At 38.9% G+C, this 14,019-nt stretch overlaps 1 protein-coding gene across 2 annotated transcripts in view; it reads left to right on the forward strand.

Moving 5' to 3' along the window:
* Nucleotides 1-10,347, forward strand: part of kcnq3 (potassium voltage-gated channel, KQT-like subfamily, member 3) — a 109,296-nt gene extending 98,949 nt beyond the window's left edge. Inside the window, exons 10-16 of one of the 2 annotated variants that reach the window (XM_034135977.1) lie at nt 3,545-3,744; nt 4,371-4,476; nt 6,221-6,352; nt 6,440-6,535; nt 6,893-6,980; nt 8,265-8,449; nt 8,585-8,939. In XM_034135977.1, coding sequence (XP_033991868.1) covers nt 3,545-3,744; nt 4,371-4,476; nt 6,221-6,352; nt 6,440-6,535; nt 6,893-6,980; nt 8,265-8,449; nt 8,585-8,939 — 1,162 coding nt within the window. Of the gene's footprint in view, nt 1-3,544; nt 3,745-4,370; nt 4,477-6,220; nt 6,353-6,439; nt 6,536-6,892; nt 6,981-8,264 lie in introns of both variants that reach the window. The other variant, XM_034135976.1, reaches the window with a different exon arrangement.
* Nucleotides 10,348-14,019: the final 3,672 nt, after the last annotated feature.

Here is a 14,019-nt window from a genome sequence, read left to right on the forward strand (position 1 = left end):
CATGTGATGATGTACGCTTTCGTTGATAGCGTCGCGAATGTTTATCACTGAGTGTTGAGGTGGGCACCGTTAGATTCAGTGTCTCCAGGACACCAAAAAATAGTGTTTGGTTGTGCATCTAGGATAAGTAATAAGGGAGTTCTGAGTGAGTTTATGTGCCTTTGTCGGTCCCGTTTTTTCGATCGAGGCTAATTCAGAGGCTGAGTGCTAGCATTGTGGGGTTTTTTTGAAAGAAAAAATTAAAAAGATCAGTTAGCTGAGTTTCTTCCCGTTACATGGATATAACACATTCATAGTTTTATTCAATATTAAGATTCCTTAGACGTTGTTTCCTGCAAATGACGCGTTTATCCGCCCGGTACCGGGGGAAGGCGTGAAACAGGTTAAAGTACCAAAACTCAAAGTACTGATTATGCTAAATAGCAATATATTATTTTCAATATTTCATCATTTTAATTTGGCATCTGGTAAAGGTGGAGTGGACTTTTTAATCTCAATCTATAATAATACATAATAATTCAATTGAATAGGATTCTGCAAAGGTACTAGTAACACATTATGTCAGGTGAAGATCAATATATTTTCCAAGTTGTAGTGGAGTAGAAGTATGAAGTAGCATAAAATGGAATTACTTTAGGTACAAGTTCCTTAAAATCATACTTTACTTGAGTAAATGTATTGCTATAAGGTAAATCCTAACATTTTAAGTTGAAGACTTGATTTAAAGATAGGGTTAAATTAGGGTTAGGTTTAAAGAGAGGTGATGGTTAGCGTAGCTCTCATTGTGAAAACACATTACAGACCTTTGGAGTGCAGACAATGTTTCTTACAGGTGCAGAAGTTGGGATTTAGGAGATCAAGAGGATTAGTTGATGACAGATAAGGAACAAGGGATAGTTGTGTCACTGGGAGCTGCTCGAGTAAGAAAAGGCCAAGCTTGAAGTGTGCTAAGACCCTTTCCCTTTTAACTCTAGTTGGAAGCACACACAATTAAACCTAGATAAGTCTCATAAAACATATTCCTTTCCACTTAAATATACAGTTGTGGTAATTAAACATAAATAGGAACACCAATGTACTGTAATGGAACCTGTGGTTATCCGTATGAAGTTTGTAATGTTCAGACATTATTTCAGAAGAGAAGACATTAACTGCCAAAGTTATGACTCTAACATATCCATAGTTTACAGACCACTTATATGCTCATAGTCTTCCAGAAAAAATTATGATAATTACCAATTTCTTTGATGTATTAACATTCATTTCCAAATCAAGTGTTTTAGATCACTACAGAAATTGATAGTCAGCTTGAAACAATCGCAAAACACAAGGAAATAATAGCCAAGTTGTAATGAAGTGGATTTATCCTTTAATATTATAGCACTGCAAATTTGCCCAGGTATAGTAAACCAATATGTGTCCTGGGAAGGCTCAGAGCGGTGGGAGATAAGATGCATTATGTTTTTCCTGTTGTGTTGCTTTCCTTACAGAGAGCAGCGGGATAATCACACGTAATTTTCTGCTCTTTATTCGGCCGAAAAGAGATTCTCTCTTCCTTTAAAGCGTCCTATTCTGCAGCCTCTCAGCGCCGTAATCTGCGTCCCTATTCTACCCCGAGGCCACATAGAGGCTCATATTGTGTGTCTGCTGTGGGAGCAAAGTCGCTGAGAACGCTCCACGTTTCAGAGGCCCTGTTTTCGGCTGTTTGTCGGCTCCGGTTACCCCGCCTCTCTGCCTCTTCCAAGGCACACAGGAGTCTTATTTTACCGAGGGAGCTCTTGTCTTTGTGCTGCCAAATATTGTCAGCCATTGGACAATAAAGGAGACCAATCTCTCGCAGCTCTTTGAGGCTTCCTTCTGCCAGGAGAGCAGCATTGTTACGCCGAGGCAGCAGAGCATGAAGACTTTAAGTCCTCTGTGAGAGGAAAGGCAGATTCAAGGAAGGTTGTTGCTGAGACTAGAAGAGAGATTCCTGCAGATGATGAAGGAGTTTGTTTCGTCCTAAGAATGCAAGAAACACAAAAATGTTTTGCAGGACGTGCGAAGCTTTCAGGTCAAACAGTTTTCCAAAAAACGTTGAGAGGGTTTCAGCAGGAGTTCAGTGACTATGTTCAAGGTTCAAGGTTCTTTATTGTCAAACTGACATAGCTACAGAGTAATTATGTAGTTGAAAATCTTATGTCACAGGCTTCTCCAACAATGCAACATAATAACATAATAACAATAAGAGCAAGAGCAATACAAACAGAAAAATAGTTATAAAATAAAGTGATGATGTGGAATAGTGCAGTACGAGTCTATATACAAGTTATTGGAATGATATATATATATTAGGTATTAGATACATACTACTGAGTAGCAGATGAATGTTTGAAGTTGTTTCAACAGTTCAATTGTTTAACAGTCTCACTGCCCGCGGGAAGAAACTGTCTCCGAATCTTTTTGTCCTTGCCAGGATGTTTCAATCATTCTATCTTAATTGCAATATATCCTGACTACATATTGAAATAGAGTCCCTAGAAGGCATTCAAAAGATTAGAAACCCAAAGAACTCGACCTGCAGCTTTCACACATCTCAGTGATCTTTAGCTACGGAAAAACCTTACAGAAATATTGCAGTTAAAAGATTAATACTTCCTTTATCACCTACACACTATGAAGGAAACAAGGCTGGACCGACTGTAATTCCACCAACATTTGGTTAACGACTTTGTCAAACATGTCTTAAGTCCACCCATATGTAGTGTAAACAACGATTCACTGATAACAGACCTGAAATCCTACACCTTGTTGGAGACTTGTTAAGACAGGAGACAACATTTCAGTCCATAGACCTTGATCAGGGATAATTCGACAAACCAAAAAAGTGCCTAAAGCAAGATAGACACTAATCACTTAAAGTGGACCTATCATGCTATATTTGAATAATATAGCATGATAGGTCCACAATCCGTTGCAGCCCCTTTTTTAGAGATTTGGGTATGGAGGAAAATAGAGAGGGTTGTGTTTTCTGACACTTGGTGAGTTCCCTGGAACACCGGGGACACATATTCATGTAGAAAAGATGTACAAAAGTGCATTTTGCATGATAGGTCCCCTTTAAGCAAAGATCTCAACTATATGCCTCTTAATCTCCTCATTATAAAACTTTAATTCTTAACATTGATGACAGAACATGTTCCGCCATGTTCCTATTTCCGGGCAAAAAAATATCACCAGCTTTGTATTTGAAGTGAGAAGTTGGTCATTAAAAGAACTGTCATAAGACATTAAAGGAACTGTATATTATGTATTATCACAGTAGTGACTGTTATTTTCTATATATTGATTATTGTGCTTTTATTTAGGTCTTAATGTCTGCATATGTATAAATGTGTCTTTGATTGCATACATATTGTTATATATATATATTTGTATTTTTGTATTTGGGATTGTGGGAAACGGTATTTCGATCTCTCTGTCTGTACACGCAAACCGGAAGATCGACAATAAAGTTGAATTGACTTTTTGACTGACTTTGATTTCTGTCTTTTTTCCATTTCAGCCAAAAAATGAGTTTACTTGAGCGTGTTCGCCTTCCCAGCGGTCGGCAATCGATCGGGTCGGGGAAGAGGCTCATGGGTCCGGCCGACTCCATCGAGGAAAGTCCGTCCAAGGAGCCCAAACCCGCCGGCTTCAGTAACAGAGAACGCTTTCGCACCGCCTTCCGCATGAAGGCCTACACGATGCGTCAGGGCTCTGAAGGTACGCAACAAATAAAGGCTGCGATCATAAAAATAAAGGCTTGGTGTTTGTTGGGAAAATACTGAATGTACTCTTCCAATATCAGAGTAACACATGGTAACTCAAATACTCACATCCAGCACCAGACACTTTTTACGCTGCTATCTTGCACTACTGTACATTTCCCAAAGATATTGAAGTGACTGTTATTTTGTATATTGATTGGTGCTTTTATTTATGTCTTAATGTGTGCATATGTATACATGTGTCTGTTGATTGTGTATAGACAGTATAGGATATACATATTTTTATATATATTTGTTTTTTTGTATTCGGGATTGTGGGACATTTATTTCGATCTCTCTGTCTGTACACACAAACTGAAAGCTTGACAATAAAGTTGACTTCGACAATATCAGCATGTGAAGGACACTGTTCAGGAACTAGCTGATGCTCTGTATGTGATGACTACTTCCATTCTGGAGAGGATCACAGATACATGGATCCTGAGATTGAAGCTCAAGCCGGTGACCAGGGATATTGTTCTAACAGTGTTCTACAAGATGTAATTTCTAAATGTGGTAACTGGTCCCAGACAATATGGCCACTGTCATTCAAACTATCTATGGTTTGTTTTTCTTTGTCAGATTCTGGAGCCCTGGCAGATTCAGCCTTAGAGGAGCGAGGCTTCCCTCCAGATATCCTCATGGAGGAAATGATCCCAACACTGAAACTGGTCATCAGAGCAGTCAGGTCAGGAACTTTAAATATACTTTTCATGAAGCTCTGTGCTCCTTCAAAGTTTCAACAAAACAGCATTAGAGCATCAATTGTCCCTGATCGTTTAAAAGATTGACGTTATATTGTTTCATGAGATAAAAATATAGTTTCATGTTATTCGAAGGGATGGTGCTATTGGCTATATAATATACTGTATTGCAGGTAAAATATAATGATGTTCCATAAACCAGAAAGCACTCAGAAACTCCTTGACAGCAGCTATAAATCTTGCTTTTGTTGACCTCCAGGTTTCTTTTTTTTTGCTGCTTTGATGCAGAAGTGTACTCCAGGTTGTGATAAGTGACAATGGATGTAGTCAGAGTGAATCAGATTACAAATGTTCCACCTAGAGAGGGCAGAGAATTTATTTTAGCCTGGGGTTTGAGGTTCCCTGTCGATCCTTGTTTTGTTAGTATTGTGTAAAATGTTGGCAATATAAGTCCTGCAGATGGTTAGCTATTCCACTGATCAATCGTCCATGGTGGGAACGTGCAAAGAAAAACAATGGCCCAACAAAGGCAATAAAGAAGAAAATATATGGTGAAAAACGCTGAAGGTAAAAATAACATTTCAGTGGAATTTGTTGGAAATTACTGTTCAATAAAATCGAAGATGTTCATGGGCAAACTTTTGACCACATTTGACCTGAATTGATAGATTTAGATACAAACTGCTGGAAGACTGAGAAATAAATACAGCACAGAGCATTATAGCAGGAGTACAATAGTTATCAGTGGGAACCAGACAGTGAAGGCCGGCCTTACTCATGCTTACAGTGTGCTGGTAAATCCATAGGCCACACAGCTGACATCATGCAGGAATTCAATCTATTGTGAGGGCCTGTGAGATGAGTGATTAACCCTGTGAAAGTGCTGCTTCCTTCCACACCATTATTTCAGGGATGAATGGGTCTGAATGGGATCCTCAGACCTGTCAGGGTTTAGTTTCAGGACCCAAGATTTTCCGCCAAACACTGAAGCTCGAGCAGCAACCACAGACACTGGGAAAGGTTGGGTTTAAGTCCGCTCAAAGTGGGAGATCTTTGGGACCAAAGAAGGAGCTCAGTGGGTGGCAGGGTGGACTCAAGTTTGGAGAAGACTTTCAAAGAACTGATAGATGTCAAGTTTAATCCCAAGTACAATCAGAAAGATAAGGTGTTGGTCTTTGATCCCAGGTACTAGTGTGTAAGTGTGGATGGATTGAAATGGTTTGGAGGGAGTGTATCTTTGAGTCATGAGTGATGGTAAGATGGAGATTGACAGTCAGATTTGATCTCGAACTGGTTGGATTTTACGCTTCCCATTGTCTAGTCGACCTTTGTTTGTTTAGTTGGGTAATGGGTCATGTTGGAAACAGGAAAACGGTAGAGGTGGTAGATCCCTCCTAGTTACATTTATAGTTTTAATTTGGGAACGCCAAACCATGAACATCTGGCCTGGAAACGCATCGGACAGCGGCCTCGACCAGGATAAGCAGCCATAATTGGATAAATGAATAAAGATTTTTACAGTGGCTTGGATCTAACAAATAGATAATTTGAGTGTCTAAAGAAGTGAAATGCTTAGAACTTTGGACATGCCAACATACAAATCTCAACAGGACAAGAACAAGAATTATCACGCTATCAGACAGGTTGTAAACATGCCCCATATTTTTGAGATGTATGAACGAAGAGATTCTGTCCAAACTGTTGATTTTAAAACTATTTTTCTCACAGGATCATGCAATTCCTCTTGAACAAGAAGCGGTTTAAGGAAACTCTGAGGCCTTACGACGTCAAAGACGTGATCGAGCAGTACTCTGCTGGACACCTGGACATGCTCTGTAGAATTAAATACCTCCAGACAAGGTCAGTAACCTCGCCAGCTGGACTAGTTTGTTTGAGTTAAGAAAAGTATAATTTATCTTAAGCTCATTCTGTTTCTGTTCTGTTCAGGATCGACATGATTCTTGCCCCTGGAGTCCCCCTCACTCCAAAAACTAAGAAAACTCCGAAAACGCCCTCTACCTACCCGTCCAATCAGTCACCCAGGTACAGTCACTCTGTTTAAACATAATGAATTGACAAGGTAATCTTATCATTGTAATGCAATATTATATTAAATACTTTGAATTGCTTTGCCTTGACTATATTACAAAGAAAATGACTGCAAACTGCAAGTACTTAATTGTATGTGCTGTATTAAAGCTAGTTGAAATGTCAACTATAAATGTATCTTGCTTACATAACCCTAACCCTTTGTCTCGATTCTCTTTCACAGTTAACAGTTTCAATGATACTGAATACTGTTTACCTCCAAAGTTGATGCTTTACGCAAATGATACTGTTATTTCCCCCTTTAACACATTTTTGTGAAGTCCACCTCCACTAACTGTCCCTGTGTTGCAGGCATGAGGCCGACATTGCCAAAGCCGTGTCCTTGCCAGATGCCGAAGACCAAAGCATGATGGGTAGATTTGTCAGGGTGGAGAGACAGGTGAGGATTCAAGCTTCAAAGCACTGTGTGAGCAAGATAAAGGAACTCAGATGTTTTCATGCATTGGAGATATTGTATCGCAAACTAAAACAAAAGTTTCTAAACAGATTGCGACAGCTGTGTCTATTCAAAGCTAACATTGCTATGTAAAGTCACATTACGTTAGCAAGCTAACGGTTAGCTGATGCTACAACAAAGTTGACATTAGTTAAACTATGAATGTGTCATACTCACTTAACGGGAAGAAACTCAGCTTTCAGACAATATTAACCATTTTTAGCTAAACGAAACAAAAGGGTAATAAAAAAGGCTCTGAATTAGCCCTGAGCGGAAAAATGCTAACTCACTTAGCACAGAAATCATGGTAAAATACCCTTATTACTTATCGGATCTGCACAAACAAGATATCGATTAGCAAGCTGAGATTCCACAGATTCCAGACATATAAGTATCATCACTGAGCGATCAGAATTTGCGGCGAAACGACAACAAACAACAACAACAAAAATAGCTTTACGGAGCCAAAACGGCTAAAAACGTCTTACCTTTGTTGTTTTCTGATCAAAAGTCGTGTTCAATGGCATTAAAATGATAAAAACGCTGCTGAAGGTTAATCCATAGGTTAATCCAATGTGTCTGTGTTAATTTGAAATGATTACTAATAATCCATCATTCAAATTTTATGTCAAAAACGGAGATTTCATATTTGCTGCTAATGATAGCCACCAGAGTGTATCGCAGCTTCCGGTTCCGGGGCATTCTGGCTGCGCATCACTCATTCACCAATGGGTAATGTTTAGATGGATTTGAGGAACTTCGCCTCGATTCTATTGGCTCTAACGGTTCAAAAGAGGTGTCAATCATACGTTTAATGTTATGCTGGTTATGCTTACTTTCTTTTAATTAAGTAACATTTCCAATGCCAGATTTTTACTTGTAACAGTGTGGTATTAGTACTTTTATTTGTATCCATAATTTCCTGGTCTTCTATAAAGAAGAGGGACCAATGAAAACGTTGTCATGTTGCCGTTGTTCAGCATGGAAACATTCATTAGCTAACAATGACATTATTGTTCTATTAATATAAAGGGAGGTCAGGTACTCTTTAAAACAGCTGCTAGTTATGGGTACTTTTTACTGAAGTACATTTCAAAGCCCTCTTTACTTTTACTTGAGTAAAGAAGTTTAGTCAGTACTTCTACTTTTTCCAGAGTATTTTTAAACATGAGTATCTGTACTTCTACTTGAATAAAGGATGTGTGTACTTTTGCCATCTCTGCTCAGGTGGAGGACATGGAGAAGAAGTTGGACTTCCTGGTGGACATGCACATCCAGCACACTGAGCACCTGCAGGTTGACTCCGCCGGCGCCGCCCACATGACCCTGGAGACCTGCGCTCCTGCCGCAAACGGTGAAATCCGGCGGGTTTTCCTCAACTACGCCGAGGCGTTCCCGCACATGGCGTACCAGATCCCTGACACCAAGGGGAATCCGTGTTACGGTCGAGGAAGAGGAGGCGGAGAGGGGACGGGGGTAACCGTTATTAGCCGTTTACCTCCTGAGCATCAACACCTCCACCAACGCGACCTTCCAGCCGCCATCCCTACTTACGTTGAGCGTCCCACGGTGTTGCCCATCAGCTCTCTGCAGGATTTATCTGCAGTTCCAGGAAGGACCACAGGGGGGCAGGGGGGTGATTCGCCGCTATCCATGCTATCCGTGAACCACGAGGAGCTGGAGCGGTCGCTAAGTGGGTTTAGCATCTCTGCGGAGAGGGAGGAAGGGGATGATTTGTCAATGGGGGCCGGGAACGCTAGCTGGACGAAACCCAGACCAAGCTACCTGGCAGAGGGAGAAACAGACACGGATACAGATCCATTTACACCCAGTGGGGGGCCACTCCCACTATCCTCCACTGGGGAGGGGTTTGGTGACGCTGTTTGGAACACGCCACCCTGAGACGTGTTCGTGCATCATGCAGAAACTCAGAGTTAAGACCTTAAATCCTACCCATGCCTCTAAAACCCAAATTAGTTTGGGTCAAAGCCACCTCTGGACCGTACCATTTGGAGGTAAAAGGCGGGGTTTAATCCACCCTGATGCTGCGAGGTTGTGAGCGAGTTCCAAACCTTTAGAGGTCAAACGCTCTCATCAACCGACCGCCGTCCAGACGGAGAGCCATGGCATCGAGACTGCCCAGGAAAAAAAGGGAAATAACAGACAGTTTGTAAAGTAAAACTCTGTACAGCACAATCTTCGCAAAAGTTTAGGTAACAAAAAAAAAGAACTTCAAAATACATACTATATACACCCAAAAGCTTTATCGCTGCAAAGCCAACCGCACTGCATGTAACGCATGCGATTTTTAGTGTAGACACTGCAAAGTTCAGGATATCAGGAAACGGAAAAAGCGATTGAATGGATACATATACTTGCTATGCCATTTTGTAACACTTATTTTTTATATGAATACATTTTCATGGTTTTTTGCATGGTTTGCATGATAATGCACCATTATGGGATGGCGTTGGAGGGGGACAATGGAACCAAAAGTCTCCTGTGTCTTTGTTTTGTGTGTCCGATGAGTGTGTTTCTGAGTGTGTGTGTGTGTGATTGTGAATGAGAGGGACTTGATTAACAAAACACTGGTTGGTTGCTGGCGGTCTTGTTTCAACATTTTTTGCTTTCCTCACATTGTGCTGTAAAACTTTAAGGATCAGTTTTGAGTTTCTGATCCCGTCACTTTGTTTTCACACCACTGTGCTCTTGAGTTGTATGTCACCACTTAATGCATACAAACTTTCCAGTTGAAAAAAAAGTAAAATATTCAACATAATTTGAAACACTAAATCTCTGCTGCTTTGTTGGCACATGAATTCAGGGACATAAACCACCTGTACGTCTTCAATTTACAGAAAGTTGCTGAGTGTCTTCAAAAAGATATACCTGTTGATCCAACCATTAAAGAAAAAAGTAGCTTGATTCCCTCGTCTAATCTTGACCAAATAGACTCTGGCTTCGTACAAAGGACCAGAGTTTGACACTCTTATAAAACACCTACATGTTATTCTTTAAAACCCTATTTGCACTGGATCATTGCATCTGGAGATTTTCAATGATCATAGAGGCAATCTTTGTTAAAGTCTAATGGCCCATAATATGTCTGAAATTGGTCAAATACATATGTGGAGATTAACTTGTTTTGAGTACAAATGTTGGACGCTAATTTGCAGTATACTCTATTTAGCTAAATAAATACGTAAATCATTCTAGGTAAAGTTCTTATTATGTTAGGTACGAATATTTATCTACAAATCGCTCTAATCTGGTTGCAATAAATGTTTTCATGAGCCAGTGTAAAACTTGCCTTAGCATCTCTCATCCCTAAATATTGTAAAACAATTAGTGATAAATGAAGAAATATAAACAAATCTGTTGGTAAATTGGCAGAAAATGTGTAAACAAATCCGAATTTACCTTTTTTACTCCCAAACAACACTTTTTTATCGTAATGCAACTTAAAAACATGAACATTTCATAGCTTTTTTATTTAAATTTCTCAACAATACACAAATTACTGTATCGTCGATTGCTGCACTACGAGCATCTCGAATGTCCAGTTCTGAACACAAACTGTAAGCAATGACAAATACTCGTAAAACTGAAAGGCACAACGTTTCTGATGGAACAGACGCAAGAAAAAAGTTTTACAGAAGATCACATATAGGCCTAACAGCATTTACTAATTTAGATTTAGGGCCACAATTAAACTGTAATATTGGACGACCAACTATATATACACACATGGATTATTACACAATTATAGCATGTTAAAGCACCTTCAGAGTCAGGAGAATCTTACAGAGGGCTTTCCACACCGGGCTTCAACAGGAAGTACTGCTTGGAGTGCAACAGGAAGCCTCAAACGCTTATTTTTGGCAATAATCCAAAATCCAATGAAAAAATCCCATTCGGTTTTTGTCCAGGGAGTCCTTGTTTTCCTAACTTCCAAAAAAAAAAACCTGCACCACCATATCTGCTAAAACTGAGCGTTGACCTCTGGTGCCAAAACGGAATTGCCAAATAGTGCAGTTCCACGATTGACCACTTGAGGCTTCACAGCAGAAATAAACATGCTGGTACAAAAAACATTTTAGGCTCTATATAATGTTTTTTTGTTTTGTTTAACTAGCCACAAATCTATGCTAAGCTATGTTTCAACTGCCAAAAAGTTTGTTTGTAGTCCTTTTTTGATTGTGGTTACTTGCAGGTTAACATACCTTGAGTACAGCAAGATAAACTACATATAGTTTGTCAAGTTAAAGGATTTTAACAGGACACTTCAGCCAGTGAAGTACCAATAAACTTCTCTAGTTTATAACATAAATGTACCTGACTTTATCTAAGTTGTCCTTGAGTTGCTAACTCCACCCGCCTGGTGCTCCAAGCAGAATAAAACAAGCGCTTCTCTTCACTTACAGCTCCTATTAAAGCCTGGTGTGGAAGCAGCTTCCGGTTGTGAATGAACAAGGTGAACCAAACACTTAGTTTATTATTATCTATTTATCTTATTGTATTACAATTACTATTCCTTCTTCTACGGAAGCCCATTTAATTATATATTACACAAATGAATTATCTTGCGATGCGGACACAAATTGTCACCACATATATATGATGATATATCCCTGTAGACATCCATTCATCGTGCCTCTGAAGCGAGAAATGACTCGACACCGTCATTCTGTATTTAGTGTTTCAGTGCCACTCCATCTCACCACACAGGATTTATGAATGTGAGTTTCCTTTTCCGTAGTGATTTGTTTTTAAGCTAGCACACAGCACAGTCTTGCTTTTGTAAAAATGCTGTTTTGTAGCTTCGTGATGCGTTCAGGCTCATTCTCTCAATTCAGACTTACCAAGATTTCAGCTGCACAGAAATGTAAAGGTTGTGTAATGTTTCTCTTCTCGTGTCTTTATTTATTTTGATGGTTTTGTTGAAGTTTAATGTCAGGAAGATGATTTAAACACCAGTGTTTTTGTTGCCTTGCACACCAAGTCCCATCTACAGAAAACGGTTGCATTTCTTTCATTTCTTTTACTGCTTTCTTTCTAAATGTGTAGCCCTGTTTCAGTTAGAGAACATCCCTGGAAATAACAGCACTGGTTTATTTGTATTTACACGGCAAATACTGTTAAATTTAATAATCTAATATTTTGTGAAATTGTTAAAAACTGAATAAATTGTCTTCCAAGACACGAAGAGACACTGGGAAAAACTGATGCTAGCAAAATACAGTTAATTAAATACAAATATTTTCAGATTATAATTTACTACTTGCATAAACTGGAAGTCAATCTTCTCAGGAATTCAAAAAAAATTGGGTCTCCATTTTAACAATTTATGTTTTATCACTAAATCCTAAAATATTAGTTTCTGTAAATACTTATTGTTTAATATTTGTTATGGATTTTTATTTTCTTGTTAAAAATCTTAATCATTGGTTTGGTTACATGTTTCAACCAAAACTTTGTCCCATTTTCTATCCACAAAATTGAAACTCAATTTGAACATAGACAATTATCCAACATTTGAGTATAACAATATTTAAAAAAAGAATAAATAAAAAAAAAATTCCAGTGTGCACCAACCTTTACTGTAAGTATTTCAAATGGAGTGCTAGCATCACTTTTTACAGTGTACAGAATTATTCCAATTTAATTGTGGGCAAATATCCCCAACATTATGCTTAATTTATTCTATTATAAAGGTTTTGTACTATTTTGAACACATTTTGTTTTGCAATCATTCTCCAGTGACCTCTCTATGTCAAAACGCTCCACTATACTACAGGCAAAAGATAAACTGGAAAAAAATTCAACTTTAAATCCCATATTTAAGCACAATAGAGCAACCTTCGCCTCAATCCAAACACGTTTTATGAAAGTTAAATTAGATCACCATGAGATCACATGCCTTAATAATTATATTCATAACGTAAGAATGTTCTTTTGGCGAGTTTAGTACGGTGGCTGACGAGGGCAAATGCGCTACAACGACCTTTAACACTTCCACATTTGAAATAATTAGGTTAGCTACGTAGCTTACAGCAGATCTGCAGTAATATCAGAATCATGTGATCACATTGTTAGAAGTTTAAGTCAATATCCATTATCACTGCATTGTAAGCAGGTGCTCTGATCCATGACACGCTAATTTATTCCCCTTATTTGCCTCTTGGATCAATACTCTGTTTCCCTGATCTGTTGGAGAGGTTTTAATTAGTCAATGAGGTCACTGGAGGATGTAATCTTTTACCATCACGTCCCTGTAATTACTGTACCGATACATCAGAACAAGACTCACTGAACACAACTCAAACGTCTCCAATGGAAAATGTCCATGTGAAAACTGCCCCAACCAGCATTGATGACTTTAGTTTGTCATTTACCACCAATGTGAGTCATAAATACGTACACTATATATATTAAACAGTTGCTACAGAAATTCAAAGATGCGTTCATGTTTATTAAACCTTTAAAATGTCCTCTCAGTAAGCAGAACAATACATCTTCCCTCCGCTCCTCCTCTGCATGGTCTGCTAACCGTCCCCACCCCACGCCTCGTCACCATGGGTGCTTGGGCACTGCTCCCAGACTCTGGAACTCCCTCCCCCCGCACATCCGACAGTCAGACACAATCACCATATTCAAATCCCAATTAAAAACCTGTCTGTTCAAATCTGCCTACTCACTGTAGTGCTCCCCATTATATGTTTCATTTGTGTCCACTTGACTGTCTCCTCCATGATTTCCTGTTTGTGTTTTTATCATGTTCTGTTGCCTATTACCTTTTTTTTTAACAAATCGTACGGTGTCCTTGGGTGTCATGAAAGGCGCCTAAAATAAAATGTATTATTATTATCATGTTGTTTATTGGAAAGAACCCTTTAATTGTTAATTTAACAATTAGCATTTTGCAGTTTCACCTTTAAATGTCTTTGCTCTGCCAGTTTTAAAAACACGTTTATATTTTCCA

This window comes from Trematomus bernacchii, unplaced genomic scaffold, assembly GCF_902827165.1.
Source record: "Trematomus bernacchii unplaced genomic scaffold, fTreBer1.1, whole genome shotgun sequence".
NCBI lineage: Eukaryota > Metazoa > Chordata > Actinopteri > Perciformes > Nototheniidae > Trematomus > Trematomus bernacchii.